Source organism: Glossina fuscipes, unplaced genomic scaffold, assembly GCF_014805625.2.
Source record: "Glossina fuscipes isolate IAEA_lab_2018 unplaced genomic scaffold, Yale_Gfus_2 0, whole genome shotgun sequence".
Lineage (NCBI taxonomy): Eukaryota > Metazoa > Arthropoda > Insecta > Diptera > Glossinidae > Glossina > Glossina fuscipes.
This window is the reverse complement of record NW_023998414.1, coordinates 10,780,866-10,803,430: the sequence shown is the minus strand read 5'-3', so window position 1 is coordinate 10,803,430 and position 22,565 is coordinate 10,780,866. Positions and strand designations below refer to the sequence as shown.

The following is a 22,565-nucleotide window of genomic DNA, read 5'->3' as shown; positions in this document are numbered from 1 at the left end:
TAATAAAATTCAAGGGTACTACGATGAGGCATTCATGATGAGCACTAAGATCATCGACTTTTCTGTTCGTTTTTGAGGTGGATTAGATTACATGGCTTAACAGCTTTAATAGAGTCAAATAGTTTATTGATATTAAGTTCCCCAGGTTTTTTTGAAGATGCCCATACAACTATATGTTTCGAAAACCAATCTTCGAATATGAGAAAAGTTTCGACATTCACAAAGTGTAGATTTAGCCATACGATTATGTCCATAATCGAAGAACGGATGAGTAGATTTCATAAGGATCCATTAATATGTTGCAATGATATGCTCAAGGTGGATTCTTTCAAATGGTTTGATCTTTATTTGATCTACAGATGGAAGGATTAGCATGCGATTAGTGTCGATTGCACGTCAAACTTCTCCATTGTGTCGTCAATGGTTAAAATTGCGGAAGCTTCGGATTTGGCCAGTAGGTGTGCTCGGATCAATATGACCTGTTACCCAAAAAGTTTAAATTTTTTCTCCGCACTTTGTTCGCAATGTTTCGGGGTCACGGATTGCACTCTGCCCTGAAGAATAGCTCTAGCCTGGTTAGTAAATGTTGACGCACTTTTGCGTAGGATATGATCAATTTGGATTTGCCCGATGGCATCCGCTACTCCATATGCAAGGGGCAGGCCGGCACTGTAAGAACCGTGTACAAAAAGAGAATGTCAACCATTATCATCAATAAGTTTAGTTGTTTACGCGGTTAGTTCTCCGAGAACGGGATTTGGGGTATCTTCTTTGTTTGTATGTTAACTGTGTGATAATGGAAGAGTTGGCGTTCAAAGCTTACGGTAGACGTGAAGGGGAATGTTTATTTCTAATGGTTCTTCGTATTGACTTCGTATGAAGTTTTCAACAAACAATTGAAATTCAACTGACATATTGATAGAATGGATTACATATATTATTTATCTATTTTTATAATATTGATTTCATAATGATTGAGGTAATTAGGTAAAAATCGAGAACCCATCTCACGGTACGCAACATACGAAATATATTTACAAAGTATAGTCAAAAGTATACGCGGCTGCGTACTATTTTGCGCTTATTAAACAACGAACGTATGTACATTTGCCGTTAAATTAAGTTTAATTTAGACGCAATCACACATTTCCAGCGTGGAATGGATATGAAATAACACAATAACACAATAATTGTTTATAAAGCGTATAGGTACTGAATGCATTAAATATGGTCACCTTGGCGATGTAACAAAATTGCAACGAAACACACAGAAGAAATTCGTCAGTATTATTTTTTGCCGATAAGTTCAGTTTTGGATAATCTATGAAACCAGTCAAACTGAAAAAGTACTAGTGGTAGTAGCAAAAAAAAAGTAATAAAAGTTTATATAAATCAAAGTTTATGTGACTACGAAAACAGTTGCGCGTTAGGCGTCTTTGACGTTCGCTTAAGAAATCCGTTCGACTTTGAAGAAAATAAGAAAAAAAAAACAGAAGAAGAAAATATAGAAAACAGAAATAGGAAAAAGGAAAAAGGACGTGCAAAAGGACATTCAGCAAAAAGCAAAAAAAAAAAAAAAAAAAAAAAACAAAAAAAGAGGAAAAAATTTTAAGTTTTTTCATTAATTGCATAAAAAGTAGAAATTATTTCGGTTTTGGGAAAAATGGTATCATTTTTAAAAGTATGGTTAAGTTTAGCGTTGCTATTTTGCTATTGTTATTCATTGGGCAATGGCGCGTATAAACTACAAGAGCGCTATAACTGGAATCAATTGGACTTTGCCTTTCCGAATCAACGTTTAAAAGAACAGGCTATGGCCAATGGTGATTATGTACCTCAGAATGGTTTGCCCGTTGGCGTTGAGCACTGGGGTAATCGTCTATTTGTTACGGTGCCAAGATGGCGAGACGGTAAGCACAGTTACGATTATCATAATGACTCTCAAAATAATTATTTACCAAATTGTTATTTACTTAATAAGAAATGCTATTCAAATCGAATATGAATTACTACGATTAACAAGCGCTTGCTATCGAAACCAAAAAAAAAAAAAAAAATTAAATAATTAAACATAAAAAAAAAAGAAAAAAAAAATTTCATAAAAAAATGATAACAATAATAATAACAGTAATAATACATTAACGCTGTGTGGGTTTGCATGTCTGTCACTCATGCAAATTCATAAAACACCATTGTCTTGATGGACTTTTACTTAAAACTTTTATATTAAAGTTGGTACTTTTGTAAGTGGGCATTAAATGTATTTCACGCTTTTTTTCAAACAATCTCAGATGGAATTAATTCAGACAATTAATAGCTTGTTGTTATTGTTGTTGTTGTTGTTCTTGTTGTTCTTGTTGTACAAGTGCAATTGTGCTTTTGATTATGATTGATATTCATATTTAAGGGGCTGGCTAAGTGTCAAAAATATGATGAAAAAAACTAAAAAAAAAAAAAAAAATAAATATTTTTTTTTTTTAAAAAAAAAAAAAAAAAAAAAAAGAAAAAAGAATAAAATAAACGATCGAGGCATATATAAGTTCACGTATAAAACTGTATTCGCATTCATTTCGAATGGGCTTCAATTTCATGTCTATGATTAGGTTTGTGAACAAACTTGATTTACATTTTTTTTCGAAAATTCTCATATCAATTTAATGAAACGAGAATGTGAACAAGTAAGAAATTACTTTACAACCCATGTATTTTGAAAGTGGCCCAAGACTGGTATTAACAAAAAACAAAATCACCCTGACCCCTCTGGTACTTATTTATAGTTTTGCACAAAAAAAATAAAAGGACATTTTGAATCAGCTGAAAACCTTATAGCGGCCCCCTGCCTGCCATTAAATACACTACGCCACCCTATAGTACTGAGACCTTATATGGGAAGTGATCGAAACGGTGATCCAAGCCGAACCATTTTCAAGAGCGTTCGTCTTTAAGTCAAAATACTTTGATGCACCGAACTTCATCCAAATATTTCAGACATTGCGTCCTTTAGGGTGAGCATAAGAAAACACAACAGGCGGATGGACCGACGGACATACACGCTTTGATCGATTTGGAAAGTCATTGAGAACCATAAGGGTGATGAGTAATGCCAGATAAGTCTCTTTCAATACAAAAAAAAAAAAAAAAAAAAAAAAATTCGTGAACCTTTATTTATTATTCGCAAGAACAACAATGCAAATTTTCCCATATATTCTATGGGTGATTTTACAGTGCGTGTACAAAGATGGAAAAAATCATTCACGTCCAATACCCTAGGTATTGGAATTTCTTTGTATTGTTTTTTTCTTTTCACTATATATGTATATAATTAAATTAATTTATTTAATATTTTTATATTTAATATTTAATTAATTTGTACGCAATCTATAATTTGAAATATTGCGTACAGCTAGTCACCGCATTCTGTAATTTTTCGCATTAATTGCAAACAGTCAGACAAAATGTACAGACGGACAAATGAAACTTAGATCGTTTATAAACGAGATAGGACTACATCGAGTTTTTCTAGATGTTGCATACGTGCGAAAGAATTTAATATTTCTTTGCAGAGTATAAAAAATAATTATAAAAATACTTTGAATTTCAGGTAATTAGGATCACCATTAGTTATTCATTACACCTTCAGTTTGTCTTCGGAACTATTCCTATCTCTACGCTATTGTAAGATTGTTTGTAAATGCTTGCCTTTTCATGAATGTTTTTTTTATCGTTAAACATCTGTGCGCTGACTATCCGAGTTGTGTTTCAAGTTCTTGCAACTTCTTGAAGTTTGGCAAGAAACCAAAAAGTCATATTAGCGGGTAGACCGACATGCATAAGACAGATTTAAAATATATAGTCACGCTCGTTACGGTTTCTGCCCTACATTTATAGTCTCGCTATGCAATATCCACGAATCTTTAAAGTCGATTTCTTACGCAATTCGTTTTTCGACAAGATAGATATGAAATGAAGATTTACTTAAACAAAATTAATTTTGCAAGGAAATCTTTTGAAAACATGCGGCCCAAAGAAGTACTAAACTGAAATATATTATTAAAATGTATGCGGCCGGAGAATAAGACCTATCATATTGAAGTAATATATATATATATATATATATATGGAAATGAAGCTTGATCGGTGCGCATGTGATTTTTAATCCTCATGACTCTCAAGAATCCAACCTGGCCGTTTCGAATGAGCGTCCGGCATCTTAAACACTAGTCTCTTAAAGAGTCCTGGCAAATATATATATATATATATAAATTAATGATAACAATATTATCGATAGCATAAATCCGATTTGTACGCTTAAGTCCGATATGTATGAGCAAAGTTTTATGCATTACCGTCATTTTATAAATTCACAAATATTCTTGCCTCATACATTGAGGGTCATGGAAAAAATAAAAAAAATGTACATAACACGCCCTTTTTTTATAAACGATGTACCCTTATTTAATAAAAAAGTTGAGAAAAAGATTGCAACAACTGTCATTCTCGAAAATATGGAAAATAGTCTTCTGATGCAGAAATGCTATCTTAAGACATTTACATATGTCCATACACTGGTAATCTTTGTGAAGACTGCAGGCATCATAGAATTGCTTCTAAGATGCATGGTCGTTTTCCCGGTTTTTTTGAGAAATCAGCAAATATATTATATATAATATATAGCGATGTTTATATTTAATCATTACCAAGAGAAGAAAAGTACTATCTTCACACTGTTGAAATATTTGTAACACTCAGAAGCAAGCTTTAGAGGTCCCTAAGTGTAAATGTATTCTAGATTAGCATTAAATTCTCCGTCGATCTAAGCAAGTACTTCTAACTGTCTTCGTATCTGTTTGTCTGTCCGTGTATACGTTTGCGTAGTGTCCCTACCGAACATTCTCCTGGCGGTAAAAGTTAAGGAATGGACAGAAATGTTGGAAGTTCTTGCACAAACACTGATACTGATAATGGCCCAGACGGTCCACAATGCAAGACAAACTGAGCACATCTCCGCTTTTCGGTAAACACACTATAAATGTCTCCTTGTAAATATCGTCAATATTAAAAAAAAAAAAAAAAAAAATCAACCTGGCTGACCGATTGTTATAGACTATGGAATTTTTTTTTTTTTTTTTTTTTTGGGTGGGAGTATGCAAGACCCAATCACAACCGTATATAATTTTCCTAATTGTTTAAGTTCATCTGGTTTAAGAGTTTTCTTTACACATTCGTTTACTATGATCTAGTTACGTTAGTAAGATCAAATCTCAATCTTGAATGCTTTTCATGAAGTGAAGTTAAGAGAGATATGTGGAGAGAGAGGGGAAAAAAAAACTAAATAATATGATTAAATAACGTAGAAAAATGTATGTATGTACTTAATCTTAAGCTATTCTTATTTAGCATATACATACATATATAATAAAAGGGATAAATGAATGCAATAGGGAAGGACAGGCAAACAGCCGTTGCCGTAGTATATGCAGACTAGTAGTACCTTTTCCTTCTTATCATTTGCGATTGCTTAAGATTGGCACAATCTACACTTTGTTGCAGTCAACTTGCAATCACTTTTACTATTACGTTTTTATCACATGACCTGTAGTGATGCTAATGTTTCTGCTTTCATATATCGAAATCGAAATTTATCATAAAATTCTTGCTAGATTTTAAACCAAGTTTCACACGTTTTCAGTGTTCACTTACTATTGTTATAATTAATTTACGCAGAGAAATAAATTGAAAGACTAAAATGCTAGTGCATCTGAGACGATCGGCTTTACTGATATCTCTACCGCACTTGAGTTTCGAATCCATAACGATTGAGTGGTTAGTCAAGATCCTTAACCTAGTCGGCCACTCAAACGGCTATAAATGCGAAATAAAAAAAATAATTTGGAAAAATGTTCTCCAAGGCACAACATGATAATAATTTTTTTATTTTCCCCTCCATTCCTTTTCTCTTTCTATCTCTTTCTGTCTAGATAATGATTTCATCATTGGTTAGTGCATTTGTTTATTGTCAGATTTTTTATTACGTTTCGTTTGTATTTTATTTGCGGCACAAGCCGAAATAATTTATTGATATAAATGTTGTATGGCCGTAAACATGTAGCAATTTAAATAATTTATTAATTAACTTCTATTATACAGCTAATGCAAATAATAATGACATGTGTATGTCAGTTTAATCATGATATAATTTATAATTGATATAAAAAAGGATTAAAAAAATTAAACAAAAAAAATTAATAAAAAATTCTTGCTTAAATTCTTAGATATGAGACGAAAACTGTGATCCATTGGAAGAATATAGCAAGAGAAGTAAAATAATTTAATTGAGGAAAGTATCACAACGTAGCAAAGTACTTCATGCTCGTACGAGTTTATATTGTACATATCACACATATCACACATATCATGTTGAACCTAATGCATAAGAGCTATCAAAGTAGACGAGGAGGACAAGAAGGTCTCGTATTTCAACAACTTTCCGACTCTTTCAGTTAAAGTGTTTGATACCATTGTTCTAGTTGTCGTTCTGTTGTCGCGATACGTGGCCTTATGACAATTATCATCAAATGTAATCATCCAATGTAATTGCATGTGTACATCAATTTGGTCTTTGCCATCTGGCAATGGCCACTCGAATTTCTTCATGTATGAATCGATCTTTTATTGTTCAGCTTGCAACAATGTTAGCATATACATGCAAAATGAATGTAAATAAATCCTCTTTAGACTCAATATTTTTTCAAATTATTTAATGCCTTAATGTTACTTACTGTATATCTTAGTGAGATATGTGTTAAAATATAAACTAATTTTTCGCATTTTCACTCTTGCTTAAATAATTCCATCTAATCTAATTTACTGCTTGCCTAATATAATTTGAAATGAAGTAAATTTTCAATTAAATGAAAAAAACAAAAAAAAAAAAAAAAAACAAGCAGACATAACTGCAAACGGAGAACTAATTGTTAAATGTTTACAATGATGTACAATTAAATCAATTTACGTTATATATATATATATATAACAATTACAATATCTTATGTACAATTGTATATTTACGAAATAAACAAATAAACAAACAAGCAGGCAAACGAAACAAGTATGCAATTAGCCGGATAAAAATATGATGTAAAGCAATCTTGATTGTATCTGTTGTTACACGTACATATACACACACATATATATATATATTAGTAGACAAAGCTTAGGTGGTATAGATAGATAGACAGATAGATAGTGAACATATCAGCAGTGGCAGTCAATCGATATGATTACAATGATTTCAGATATTTTATAGATGTGCGTAAAAAGTCGTATTTATATGTTTTTGAACAAAACATTTTATTTACCTACTAACTTATGTAGCTTTATGTGACGTTAACTTCTTTTTAATTACAGTTTGTGTTTGCTAATGAATTTTCAAATAATTGGTCTCCTTTTTAAAGAATTTTCTTACAAAAAAAAAAAAAAAAAAAAATTATCTTCGAGATTAATTACAATTTTATTCCAATTTATAGAGAAAGGTTGACTTCTTGTATATATGTGTATATCTTTCCTTATAGAGTTATATGTTTTTATTATTTTTCTGGTAAAATCGTTTCAATTTGATAACGAAATATTAATGAAAAGTTGTTTGTGTTCAAATCATTACTTATTTATTTATTTATTAATTTTTTTTTTTTTTTGTTGCCATAGTTTTTCCTTGTACTCAAAAAACAAATATTGCACAAGAATATTTAATAAATCAATGAAATTAATATAAGTTACGAACAACAAGTTGTTTACGACTAGGATCGAGCTTACTTATATATACTCTTTGCATATAAATAGTCTGAAGTTTGGGGCAAGTTTCATTGCAGTTCCAGTTCAATATTTGAAAATCGATACAAAAAAGTTCATCTTTTTGTATACCTTAGACTGCCTGTCGGGACAAGGTATATTTAGTTTTTTGTGGATATACGTAACACTTAGAAAGGCTTAAGGTACACTCACTTTTTATTACACCGATCTAAGCTTGTATGTCCGTCTGTCGTTTTAATGTGTTCAACCCAAAGCTTGCATTTTTTGAGATATTTTGATGAAACATAATAAGCTGATCTCCATGTTTTTGTCCAAATACGAATGCTTGAGATCGGACCACTGGTTCGTTTTGTTTGTTTGCTTTATAACAATCTTTGCTAAAATCATTTTTAAAGGCTATGCAGATTTATTCAGATTAAGTGAAATTTATAACGTAAGCTTAATAAGTATACATAACGAGGCGTAGTCTTTCAATCTCTGAGCGACCACTACAGCTGAGTCCTATTATTCTACCTTTGAAAAGATCTTAGCATTTACTTTCCAATTTTTTTTTTAATTTTTATCGACAACCATAAGATATGAAGTCTAAGATTGATCTAAAATTTCGGATTTGGGGCTCGTTATTAAGAACGTACATAATAGTTGACTAAACTGAAAGCCTCCCGAGTATAGCAACTTAACGGAGATCAACCAACTCGCAGAGTTAGATATCAGACACATTTTCCCTTTCTTCCACAAAATCACAAACGTAATGATAAGATTAAAATGCTTTGCATTCGTTAATAGACAAGAAGGCTAAAAAACAAAACAAACCAAAAATTAATTTAAAATTTTTACGAAAATATTCGAATATTTTCTTTTTTTTAATGTGTACTAGAGCCTGTTTGTATCTTTGTTATCCACGTGTGTAGTCGGCAACACCTGATAATAGATCGGCTACACATACCATGGTGTCCACCTTTTACGTTGTTAATGACTTAATAATTCTTTGCCTTCTTGCCTTGGTGCATGTGAGTAAACAATTTTTCGCTGATATTGATTTCAAAGGTAAGCAAATTTTGTTAATTTTCACCATGAATTTATGCATTTGACAATTGTTGCTTAGCAAGAAAACTGTTTTCGTATAAGGCATAGAGAGAAAACCTGTACCATGGGTTTTACCGATAATGTGGTTTAAGCTAAGAATAGTCTACCGGTCGCATTACACATTTATCAAATAAATAAATTGCGAAAACCTTTTACTTTACGCATATATAGTCTACCGGTCGCATTACACATTTATCAAATAAATAAATTACGAAAACCTCTTACTTTACGCATATACAACTCGTTATAAAAAATAATTTTTTTTTTTTTTTTTTTTTGGTTTTGGTTTTAAGTGTGAAAACATAAACTGGCAAAAAAAATGAAAAGGGAAATCGAAATTAAATGCAAATGTTAGCTAATGATTATGAAATAATGATTTGTGTGTATTGCGTGCTCTATGCTCTATTCAAGCTATGGTTTAAAGTTGAAATGAAAATCAATTAAGAGATATATGTGCTCTTAAGTGTACATACCCCGACCGGATTTCTCCCGTATATACAAATTGCAAGGTATTTCATTAATTGACGCAGCATTTGTTGCGTTTTAGATTTTCGATGATAGATTTTTACTCTGACATTTGTCTCAAGTTTCAAATCAACACTTTTTATATATATATTTTTAAGTCACAATAGTTTGCTTATTTTCAAACTTGACTTGCACTTATTGATTAAAAGTATGTAAACGTGAAGCTTTGACTTTCTAATCCAGCGCGAGGATCTCTACCGCATTGTAAACAAAAACAAGAAATGATAAGTTTGAAGATTCATACATATAGTTGAGAGATTGTTGTGATCGGTGGATTATAATTATCATTCGATTGGCATAAATTATTGAAAATAATGAAAGCTGATGATGAATGCGCTTGCACCTGTAAAATTCCATAAAAAGAATCCTAGAATTAGATACTTAAAGAAAGTAAGCTTGTCATCATATGTAGCACATCTACAAAAACACGCTTACAATTATTAGTGTATTGTCGAAAAATGCGCTCTAAAACGATATAATAACATATTACTCAATAAGTTCGTAGGGGATTTTTTTTCTTTTTTCGCCATTTCATTTACTAATAATGCTATGCAATATTCCCCCGTGATCCTTTGTTCCGTTTTCAAGATAGTCTATGAATACTGTAGTTGTGGACACCTGAAAACACGGATGTCGTAACATTCACAGCTGGCTATGGACTTTGTCGCCGCTTTAGATGGCTTTTGCCGGTTGCTATCCATTCATATCATTGCCGATTGAGCTCTCTTGCGGCCTGAAGAATACAAATTTTATAAATTGCCACAAATTGCATGAAAAAATCCTTTCTATTTTAACTTAGCAGTTCCAAACAAGGCTCTAGATCATCAACATGCATTTGCCATTGGTCCAAAGGGAGACAAGGGGAGGGGGACCAATGCTTATCTAAAGTAGTAAAGTAGTAAAAAGGTAGTGCCTTTTGACATCATTCAAGTGTCAGGTATCTCGAGCAACTGCTTTTTCGATCTTCTAAAACGATTTTACGCATTTGTTTCGCGGTGATTGTACGGCCGGACACCGTTCTCTAACATTATTCAAATCTCAAGTGCTTTGGTCACAGCTGTAGCGAATGTTCAATCGGTAAAGGCATACTACTTATGCCCGCTTATGCTTTTTCTTTTTCCTCACATCTTGCTAACCGTCACTGTGTTCCACGCATAGGGGACACTCCCTAAAGGTTTGATTTATATATAAAAAACAAACAAAAATCAACAAAAAATTCCTGTCTACTAATTATCAGGTGTATCATGAAATTGTCATGCATTCTGTTTGAAGAGTGATATTATCTAAAGGCCGCCATGATTCGTAAATATTATGATATGCAATCCTACGAACTTATTGATGTCATGTGTTATAATTCTCAATGAAGTGAATGGTGAATATAGTGAAATGTCATTTGAAAGTTTTACATTTTCTTATATTATTTTCTTCTAATTTAAATTCTCAAGTAGTAATATATATATAATTGTAAATAAATGTAAAAAACAAATATTAGCAAAATGTATAATTATCATACGACACTTTGTTGGTTCTTGTTAGGTTTAACACAAGTTTCTATCCTTCCAAAAGAAATGGAAGTCTGCGATTACTTCCGTAAATTTTGTGACTGCGTGAAAAGTGCAAATTGCAAGACGGTCGGACATGCGCGCGCGACCATGAGTAAGACAGCTTGACATTTCATGTTCACTTAGCGTATACGATATTTGTTTTTTATGTGAGCATAAAACAATTGACGATTAAAGTATGCTTGCAAAAGCAATAACAATCTTTCGAGTAGAGCCACAGCTTGGCATATAATAACGTTTTTTTTTTATAAGTGAACACATACGTGCTTGTAGCTTGTGGACAATGACTATGAACCGCTCAACTCCGGGTTTAACAACATTTGGGTTCGCAAAAAACAAGACATTTTTTTTCATTGAATCCTATTATCGACATAATTAAACACACTATGTGCATGTATTAATTTATTGAAAAATACTTTAAGACTAAACAGTGCACGCACGTGTCTTATCGTTGAAATTGTGGCAGTCTCTTTAAAAATTTCGATGAAAGCTTAAGTCAAGACAATGAAAGTCACGTCCTACTCATTGGTCACAACTGCAAACTGTGTTCCTTTTGAAGTTGACAAGTCATGTCAATTACCTATGCATGGTATAAAAAGGAAACACATATGTAGACAAGGCTCAGTTATGGTAAGTCACCGTTTCTAATATGTTTTTAATTTCAATGAACGAAGATCAAGGTTAGGGTTTTACAAGGCTTTATGTAGATGGAGTGCAAGTCTTTTGGTTCGTTCCGTTAAGAAAGTGAAATTAAAGTGATTGCTTCTCAACACTTTTTCGACTATCGTCACAAAACTAGTTACCTTCATGTAGAATGTGATACTCTGCACGGATACATACATATATGAATATTTATTAAGATATGTGATCTTAAGCAAATTCAATAAATGAATAAGAAAAACGAAGCAAAAAAAATTTGGGAAGAGATAACATTAGATTTGCGCCGTGTCACGATCACTGTCATGATCTTCTCATTTCGTAACGCTAATGTCTAATGCGTCATGTCACACATAACACATTTCAATTATTTGATGACAATATTTTAAAATCGTCGCTTATTTCTTTATATATATAGTTTGGTTTGGGAACCTCTGGTCCGATTTATTTTGGATTTTCCAAGCCGATATACTTAAAATATAGAATCTCTAAAATATCCTTATTTTATTAAAGAAAAATTGACTGCTCTAAGCTGGAGGGATGATCTACTGAAAGTTAAAAAGTTTTGATTTTTTTTTTTTTTTTTTATCAGTTTTGATTATATTATGTTATATGAGCCAAGTTAGTTTCTTGCGACAAAGTTGTGAAAATGTGATGCCTTTTGATGGAAAGTCAGGCAATATAGTTATTTACATAATTTCTACTCATCTATACATATACATTACACATTATGAGATTATCTATGCACACTTTCATCTGTCACAAAGCCTTGGCAAAGTTTATGTTCCGCCTGTGGTGGCTATAAAAAAAATGAAAGAGAAAAAAAAAAAAAGAGAATTGAATTGCAATTTTTTGAAAGTTAGCCCAAAAAAAAAAAAATAAAAAATAGAAATATTTCCATTAATTTATTTAAATAGGTTTGACTTTTAATTATATAATTTTTTTTTTTATATCTTATCTTTAAAAAATTATTTTTTTTAAAAAAAAAAAAAAAAAAAAAAAAAAAAAAAAAAAAGAAGGAATTGTTTGAAAGGTTTCGTTTCACTGATCATAACAGCCAGTCACGTTTTGATCTTTTAATTCAATTTATAGCTCTGTGTGTTTATTTCACTAGAAAAAGCAAAAAGAAAATAAAATCTTTTAATTGCGTTGATAGTTTATATATCTACGCATTCAAATGGCTACGATATCCACGGGTAATTATAATGGACCGAGACCCTGAATATAAAAAGACATTCGCTTCTTTTCATTGCTAATGCAATACGAAAATATATTTTGTGATTTTGTGTGTCTGTGTTATAAGTTTTAATTTCCTCTTTTGGTTTCATTAACATTCACTTTTAACGTTTCATATAGCTTGAGAAACAATCGCTAATTCAAGCTTTTTTTCCTCGTAAGTTTGCAAGAGGTCGCTATGCCATTGAATTTAACATTGATCTCTATGATATATTTATTAGAGTATATATATATAATATGTATTAATATAATAAACATTTGGCGATTAAATCAACGAAAATGAATGAATGAATGAATAATAAAAAAACTAAGGTAACCTAATAATGATGATCCATAATACAAAATTAGGCATCAATTATATCAATTGACAACAATTTAATTTACAAACGCCTTTACTACTCATCTGTTGGATAGAAATGTGATTATGTTTATTGCATTCACACTGAAAACTCACGTATTATGCTCTTTAAGCGTCTCTTTCTCTACTCTTATGCTATGATTCAATTAAATAAATTGAATGACTTGACTGTTGGACAGGCTAAATTAGATTACATGATTAGGCTAACCATACGCCTATGTTCACATATCATTAAGTTTTTAAAATTTACAAACACGTACATAGCTTGTAAAACGAAAGACTTAAGATAGAAACTTGAAATACATTTTAGAAAAAACGATGATCGAACAGTATCATAAATCGCCTTGTTGCTACTGTTGCTATGGTTTGCTGTAAACAAAATATTGTAGGATGACACTGACAAAGATAAGATGCCGTAAAATAAAAAAAAAAAATAAAGGAAAAGACTTACGCTCAACGAAAGCGATTGATATAAATACTAAGTTTATGTTGTGTAGGCTTTTTAAAGCATGCACGTCACCTCAACAGCAACAACAATAGCAACAATAATAACAACAGCAACAATGTTACTAATTCAGTATATAGTAGTCTTCCAAACTATTTGTTCATCTTTCATTTTTTCGTCTTTGAATCGTTACCTGTAACAGCCGTCGCCGACATTTGTGACATGGAGCACCTTTGAGTTCATGTCTTCAAATCAAAAATTTTGTTTTGCATAGTAAACGCATTCTCTATAATCAATTCAATAGAGTCAATAGAGCAGCTACCCGAAGAAGATCGGGCTCCATTATGTGGGTGCCAATAATTAAAGGAGAAACGTTTAGACATAAAATCCACACGCAAGCCTTAGACTAAACAAGAAAAAACTAGAAAAATAGAGATTTTATAGTGGGAAAAGATCAATATTGAAGCACCCTACACCACTTTGTCTAAGACAATACTTTACTTTTTTTTGTGATAAAATTCTACATTTTTTCTATTGCTTCGATTTATTTGAGAAATTGCAAAAGGTGAACCGAGTATATCTAAATTTAGCGAAATATATTTTCTTATCATAATCATCTTACTATTCGTCACATATTTTTATCATAATTTATGAAAACTTGTAGGTGTTACGTTATAAAGGCTTATTCTCGATGAACACTATTAGACCTGATGGGATGTATAAAATAGTATATCTATGTGATTCAATTGTTTTTTTATGCCAGAATAATGTTATTTAGCAATTTTCACCATGAAATAATGAAAACTTGACGTTTCTGCCATATGAAGGCTTAGTTGTCGTACGAACAGTTACATTGGAAAAGGGGTCACGAAATTGCAAGCACATCGAGGTATGTTTCAATTAGTTGGTGATTTTTGTGGAGAAATTTCGAAAATTGCAATTTATTTTCATATAACGACATTTTCAAAATAGGACAGGGCATTCCATAACCAATGGCGGTAAAAAGTGGCCCGATCCAATCCATATATCAGTCAGTGTAACGAATTTCGTCAAATTATTGCAGAAAATTGTGGAATATAGGTTGGATATACATCGAGACGGACAGACAGCTTTAAATCAATTCAGAATTATTTTCCGGATCAATTAATATAATAACAGATAGTTATATCTTAAGCTCATTTCGATGGTACATACGTCCGTCCACGTAAATTTAATACCATTTCCGGTGTGTTACGTAATAATAATGGCTTTGTATGGTTTGACAAATTCATAAACAGGTTAATTTCGTCCGCTTTTTAACTAAACATATTGTTGTTTACTTTGTTCACTACCTGCATCATTACTTCTCCTAACAGTTGTCCATCTTGCAGTGGCTGCAATTTGTTTCTATTGTCGAGATTTTTGCAAAAAGTCTTTTTCGGTTTATGCGCTTACAATCAATCCGTGATGTGAATGCAAACGCACTGACAGCTCCATTTCGCCGACATCCTCTTCAAAAGCCGTTGAAAGCAAATTAAATTATGTATTATTTACGGTAAATTTTATTGAATAAGCAATGTTGAGCTTATGCAATACTACATATAAAATAAGGAAAACCCCAGCATCTACCATTTCAAGAAAAACGAAAACATTTCAAGTTATTTTTCACCTTGCCTATCTCTGCCAACTATATTTATTTACTTCTTATCTTTCATCCTACAAATGTATACATACATACATATATACATATGTACATACATACATACATATTGGTATCTCCACCACCGACCAACTATATCGATAGTTAACGCTTCCACTTTTCTCATTCGATTTTTCGCTGAAACAATATACCTGTCGTTGGCATTAGGTAGCATTTTACCCTTTTTTTTTTTTTTTTTTTGTTTTTCTCTTTATATATAAAGTCATTATCAGATGTCCGCGTTGCTCTGATCTTAAAATAATACATGTGTACACATGTGTAAGACATGTTTCTAATGCAAAGACAAGGTAACTAAGACAATGGCGTGTTACTTGCTTAGTTTTATTTGAAAGTAATTTATTTTTATTCATTTAAATTTTTTTGACATTATTTACATGCAAAGTAAGTAATATAAGACATGGAAACGTGGAAGTGTGTAATTCGCTAAAAACTTGCAAAAACTGTTTCCTGTATTAGCAAGAGCTTAACTTGTACTTAGCTGTCAACACACGATATCATCTCATATTTAATTGTTGCGTCATTAAGTTGGGTGCAAAGATGAATTAAGGCATTAATCGGTTTTAAATTCGCGATGCTATAGAACGAATTTTCTATTCTAAAAAGGGCCGAAAAAGAACTACAGACAAACTTTATGCATCGCATGTATATGCGATAAAGTGTTGTGATCTCAATTCCAAACCTATTCAAACTTCTTTACCAGTTGCAGAGGGTCAATGATCAATTTTTTAAGTGAAACTCTCTAATGAATATCGCTATGTCATGCTTGATAGAGTAGCGGGCACGAAACAACAAATTGCTATATGCTTCATATTTACTACAATTATTCATTATTTACTTATTATTTACATTGATGACGCAGGTGTTAAGTATTGCAACAAATCATTACTATGCCGCTTTCCTGCAAAACGAGGTACAGAGGAGCATAATATTAAGAATCGAAACTGTCACATCTTCTGCTTGGCATTCGTAGCACACAAATTGTAGAATTATACAGAAAATTTGCAAATTAATTTAATTTAATTATCTACGCGTAACTATGTATTGTCGCCGTATTAGTCACATGATCAATGCAGGTTTTTACGGGTTTAAAGAATATTTATTTTTCAAGCTTGTTTAGAGTGTTTAGGCAATAAGTAGTTCAAGCTCATTATAAAATCATCAACGTTTTTGCTATTAAAATAAAAGTTAAACGATTTTACGAGAATTTATGGTAAGATGATAAGAAAAACAAGTAAGAAAATTATATTCGACTATGACCGAATCTTTTATACCTATATAGAAGAGTATCGTGTTCTCATTTTACCAATATTTATATACTTTATAAGATTTCTGAAGATTTTTCAAAATTATAAAAAGGTGGGCTTGGTCAATCCATTATAGAGTATATGTGTAAAGAGTTATCGCTATATCTGATCTAATTTATATATAACGAGATAAAAAGATTTTTTTTTTTTTTTTCCGACAACGGAGGTGTTCTCACGTTACGTTGTACGGGAAGCGGGTCTTAGGATTGTGAGCAACGAATTTCAACTTTTCCACGCCATACATTGTACAGGTGAGCGGACAGACAGACAAGTCAGTTCACAATTCCTGGGTGATCAAGGAAATGTATACTTTTCGGGACTTGTCTAAATCTCTCTTCCAGGTATTGCAAATATTTTGACGACATGAAGAGACTTCCTTTCTTCGATGCTAATAGATGTGATCATCTTAGTATTCGCTATTTATGATCGTTGATTTTTTTATAAAAAAAAGAAAACGCTAATGCACGTTATGTGCAGTGCAATGCATGTTTGCGGTGCAAGAATATTAGGTTCATTGCTATTTGGAAAAATTTCAAGTCAAATCAGAAATTGATGGCGCTCAAGTTGAAGCAACCATCGGAGCAAACTTAAACCTTTCTATAATAGTCATGCAAAAGCTCAGGCTGGTATCTAGAATGCACCTCTTAAATGTCCTAGCAGCGTTTAATGTAAGTTTTATGACCTTTTCGAGCTTTCATCGGTTGCATTTCTCTTCTTTACTTTAAATAGATGAAACAACATATTTTCTACGACATAAGAGAAATTTTCAAATATATCCTAAAATCATTATTTTTCCGATGTTGTTAGTTGAAGAAGTTTTACTGCTAATATATAAATTGAATTAACACACAATTGCTTACAATTGTCATCGTCGGCCGTATCGTGCATAAAGAAAAAAATTGCATTTTTTTTGTCTATACCTGCGAGATGGGAATAGAGCCGCTTGCAACGGCACTCATTAGCTTAGAGTTGATAACATCTTCGCATATATTTTCCGCAAGATGTTAACAGATCTTGCAGACAAGCGAACCAATTAAATCAAGTGCCACATTTGAAGCAAAATATACTTAAGATATATTGTCAAGATATATAAGAAGTTATTAATTATGAATATTTTGAGAGCTGATTTTTCTCGCATCAAGTCAACTCAAGTTTTTTTTTTTTGTTTTTTTTTTGATGCACATATTTACACGCATTGCAATGAAGTGATGACACGAAATGAAATTAAAGAAAAAGCAAAAAAAAAAAAAAAAAAAAAAAAACATCAACGCGATAGCATTTCATGCTTATTTCAATTGGCAGGTTTTTAAGATTTGCGTTTATTCATAGCCACCGGACGCATGCGCCAACCAAAAAAAAAAAAAAAAAAAAAAGTAGAAAAGTGACAGACTTGTTATCCACCTCATCAGCCATTGGCTAAAGATAATGGATAATGCGGAATTCGCGAATGCAATGGGAAACAAGATAAACATATTAATTGACATAAACAGTAAGACATATGAATACATATCTTAGATACATTCACACAATATTTGTAAATGCTTTGCGTTTGCTTTTATCACACCACAAGCAATGTTTTATATTTATGTGCTTATGCTAAGCGTAAGCAGGTATGTGCATACAAAGACAAGGCTTCGCGAAGTTGGAGCTAAAAAAAAAAAAATAAATAAAAAAAAATTTGCACAAATTTTGGGAATTGCATGCATTTTTGCCCCGAAATATCTTACTCGTCCGCCGAATCTTTTCACCAAATATCATTTAAGTCGGCTTCTTCGGCACTTTGATTAGAAGACACGGCTCGTAAACTCTTGAAAAACATGGTATAATAAAAATTTTTAGAACAACATCAGGGAACACTTTCGCGCAAGTGGGAGTTTTTGCTGGATTTTCATTCGACGCGTTTTACATGCTTTGGTTTAAAATTTCTCACAACAACAGCATGATTAGACGCCATTTGGCTAAAGCGTGTACAAAAGATATTACTCACCTTTGTGTGTTTGGCCATTACGTTAAGGACACTTCTGTGTATCCACTGATTAGGGTCACTTTTGCTCGTGGGACTCTAGCAAAGGTTATATGCCTAAGTTGTGTAGGTAGACTAGAAGTAAACTTTAATTTGATCATAAAAGCTCTTTGGAAACAAATTTTGAAAACTACTTTCCACCAATTTCTGTAGCGAGTATAATTCCCGTACCGAGTTCACAAGTCGTTTAACTTTTTGGCAAATGAAAAATGCAGTGCTTTTCATGCTCGTTCTTCCGTGATGTAAATATAATTTCTTTAGAGGCTTTATGAGTTTTATGATATATTCCCAATATTTCGAGATCCTTGTTAACAAAATTCACCTTTTTATTCATTCCCCGTTTCACGTTAACAGTGAGTAGTTGTTAAATGTAAAAAATGTTTGCATTTAACTCAATATCAGATTCAAGTAGACATGCTTTCGTGCATATCTACGTAAATGCATTCACTTATAGAGGAGGATGCTTAAAATTATATATACATGTATACATGTCACACATCAAATATTATCTTTGTTTATTTTTATTTAACTAATAGTTTTAGTGTGTTTATGAATTGGTTTGTTTAATATTTTACGACCACTTTGTTGTGGTGATGATTAACGCGCTTGCTTACAATATGTATTTACCGATGTCTAACTCTGAGAGCTGAAAGTTGGTCTCTGTTAAGTTGCTATACTCGGGGAGGCTTTTAGCCTGATGTCTTGATTTGGTCATAAATATGTCAGCTCATTGTGTGTGCATATATATATATATTATACTTGTGCTGCCGTTTATGCACTAAGATGTGTCAGAATACTTGACTTGGCTTGGCTTTGCTTGCCTGCTTGCCTGCTTACTTGCTTGCTTGCTTGCCTGCTCGCTCGCTCGCTTGCTTGCTTGCTTGCTTGCTGGTTTCCACATGAGCCATTTATGCCACTTCGTGTTAAAAATGTAAATTTTTATTAGCTTCTGTACACGTTATTTGTTTGGCACAATCGTTTAGTTTAAATTTGTTTTAGTCGTTTAATGATGCTCGCGTGCTAAACTGAAGTTAATTTGCATATATATTGTCACAATTATGCGTATAATTTTTTATATATTTAAGGTGTTCTTCATCTATTTTGCAAGTGTTTTTATTGATTTGTTTCTTGGTATTGTATTTATTTACAGGTATACCGGCTACGTTAACATATATTAACATGGATCATAGCGTAACCGGCTCACCTGAATTGATACCCTATCCCGATTGGCGCGCAAACACAGCTGGTGACTGCGCGAATAGCATTACTACAGCTTATCGTATTAAAGCCGATGAATGCGGTCGTTTATGGGTTTTAGATACAGGCACTGTAGGCATTGGAAATACGACTACCAATCCATGCCCATATGCGGTAAATGTATTCGATTTAACGACTGATACTCGCATCAGACGATACGAATTACGTTCCGAGGACACGAATGCCAATACATTCATTGCCAATATTGCTGTCGATATTGGTAAAAATTGCGATGATGCTTTTGCTTATTTCTCCGATGAGTTGGGTTATGGCTTGATTGTCTATTCATGGGAGCAGAATAAATCTTGGCGCTTCTCGGGACACTCATATTTCTTCCCAGATCCATTGCGTGGCGATTTCAATGTGGCCGGGCTCAATTTTCAATGGGGTGAAGAGGGCATTTTTGGCATGGCCCTTACACCGCCTAAATCTGATGGTTACCGCACTCTATACTTCAGCCCGTTAGCTAGTCATCGTCAATTTGCCGTTTCTACGCGTATATTGCGCGATGAATCCCGAGTCGAGGATAGTTACCATGATTTTGTCGCATTAGACGAGCGCGGTCCTAATGCTCACACCACTTCGCGTGTAATAAGCGAAGAAGGCGTCGAGTTATTTAATTTAATTGATCAAAATGCTGTCGGTTGCTGGCATTCATCTATGCCCTATTCGCCGCAATTTCATGGTATTGTCGATCGTGATGATGTTGGCTTAGTCTTTCCGTCTGATGTAAAAATTGATGAGAATAACAATGTTTGGGTGCTGTCGGATCGCATGCCCGTATTTTTACTTTCCGAATTGGATTATGACGACATCAATTTCCGTATTTACACTGCTCCATTAAATACACTTATAGAGGGCACTGTCTGCGATCAACGCAGTGTTGTCTTTGGTCCTCCTAACACTGTAGCACTGCAGAAGCCTGTTGCTCCATACAGTCGGCAGTATTTGCCACCCATTAGTCATGCTCCGGGCAATATTCATTTGCCCGTTGTTCCTCATCATCAACAAACTTTTGTGACTCGATATACATCGAATAATATTAATACGCCAAAAAATTTTGTCTTACAACAACAAAATGCTTTGGGTCTAGAAAGTGCTGGCGGTCCCCATCTTTTCCCTCCAATTGTAACGCAGCCACCCGATGGCTTGAAAAATTATGCTACTATACGTAATAGCGGTTGGTGGCGTCAATCGCAACAACAGCAGCATCATTAGATAATCATAGCTTAATGTGAACAAATTTTGTATTATCTCAAAAACGTTATAGGGCAAATAGTTGTAATACTTTACGACATTCATTAAAATTTTGTATGAATCTCTTTCAAGGCATTACACTTATTATTATTATTATTATTATTGTCATATTCCACTGCAGAGATTTGTTGCGTTAAGCTTAACACTTGCATGTATTTACAAAATCATACACTTTTCCGATTATCACAAACACTTTAGTAAATTATACTCGAACATAAAAGAAAAGAAATATTTAGCTCATTTAATGTTTTAATAAAGAGAAAATTATCATTTGATTTCGATTCTTACTTCATGTCGATGACTTGAAAGGTTAACGCATCACACTGCAGTGATTACAATCACAACTAAGTAAGAAGGATATATGCTCGATAATAGAAAGGGTAAGAGAAAGATTCTTCGACTACGAAAAGTAATAGAAGTCAGTTTGGCTAATAAGATCACTCTATGAAAGAACGCTTAGACGACGCATCCGCCGCCGTTAAATGACGACGCCAGAGATTGTGTAGAAGAAATCTTATTAGTCTTATCTTTCATTTTACTTCAACATGATTCTCTGACATAACTTTATATATATATCCATCACCCTATACGGATCATTTTGTCGGACAACTTGTCTGCAACACCGAGAAATACACTTCCGGGACTATATACAGTATATAAATTGTTAATAGGCATTAAATCTCCAATCGTTTGAAGGATGTCCGTATGTCGACTTTTTGTAGTGTCTGTGCTCGATACTTTTCCACATAGCAAACACACCCACAATGGGCTATTTTGCTCGTTACTTATCAGCTTGTAAGAACAAAAATTTGTACATTTTATGGTCGATCCTACAACACCTATATATGTAAATGTGAAAGAAATCTACAACATATGGATATAAATCATTTATAGTAGTATCCCATACCAAATTCCAAATACGTTTTCATAATTTTTTTTAATTTTCGTAGCACGATTGTCGGTGATGTGAAATATTTGCGACAGACCTTCAGGTCTGTGCAAACTAAACCTTTTCTTCTAACTTAATATATAATACTTTTGAAATCTTGCTTCCAATATTCGCATCATTCGCATTTATCGGCGTATGCAATATCGGCATTTTTATGGCGATAAGTTAAGACTGGTTTGGCAATTTTATGTTCACACCTAAGGGCTATAGCGTCCTCAAGAATTGGCGTTACATTTACACCTAATTCTGCCTTTGTTTGCCTGTTGCGAATATGCTGCTGGGTATTTTGATCTATGTCGGATCTGTGTGTGTGGTCACATAATTGTGAGGGTCTCTTCAATAATTTGAGATCGGGTATTGCGGTGGCGATTTATCGCAAGCATACCTATTTCGCTAAT

The 22,565-nt window shown here is 32.8% G+C and overlaps 1 protein-coding gene across 1 annotated transcript; it reads left to right on the top strand.

Annotated features, from left to right (window-relative positions):
• The first annotated feature begins 1,590 nt into the window (after positions 1-1,590).
• On the top strand, positions 1,591-21,431 carry LOC119633720 (protein yellow). The gene is made up of 2 exons (XM_038027418.1): positions 1,591-1,910; positions 19,855-21,431. The coding sequence occupies exons 1-2, from the start codon at positions 1,664-1,666 to the stop codon at positions 21,177-21,179; spliced, it is 1,572 nt and encodes a 523-aa protein (XP_037883346.1). The 5' UTR covers positions 1,591-1,663; the 3' UTR covers positions 21,180-21,431.
• Positions 21,432-22,565: the final 1,134 nt, after the last annotated feature.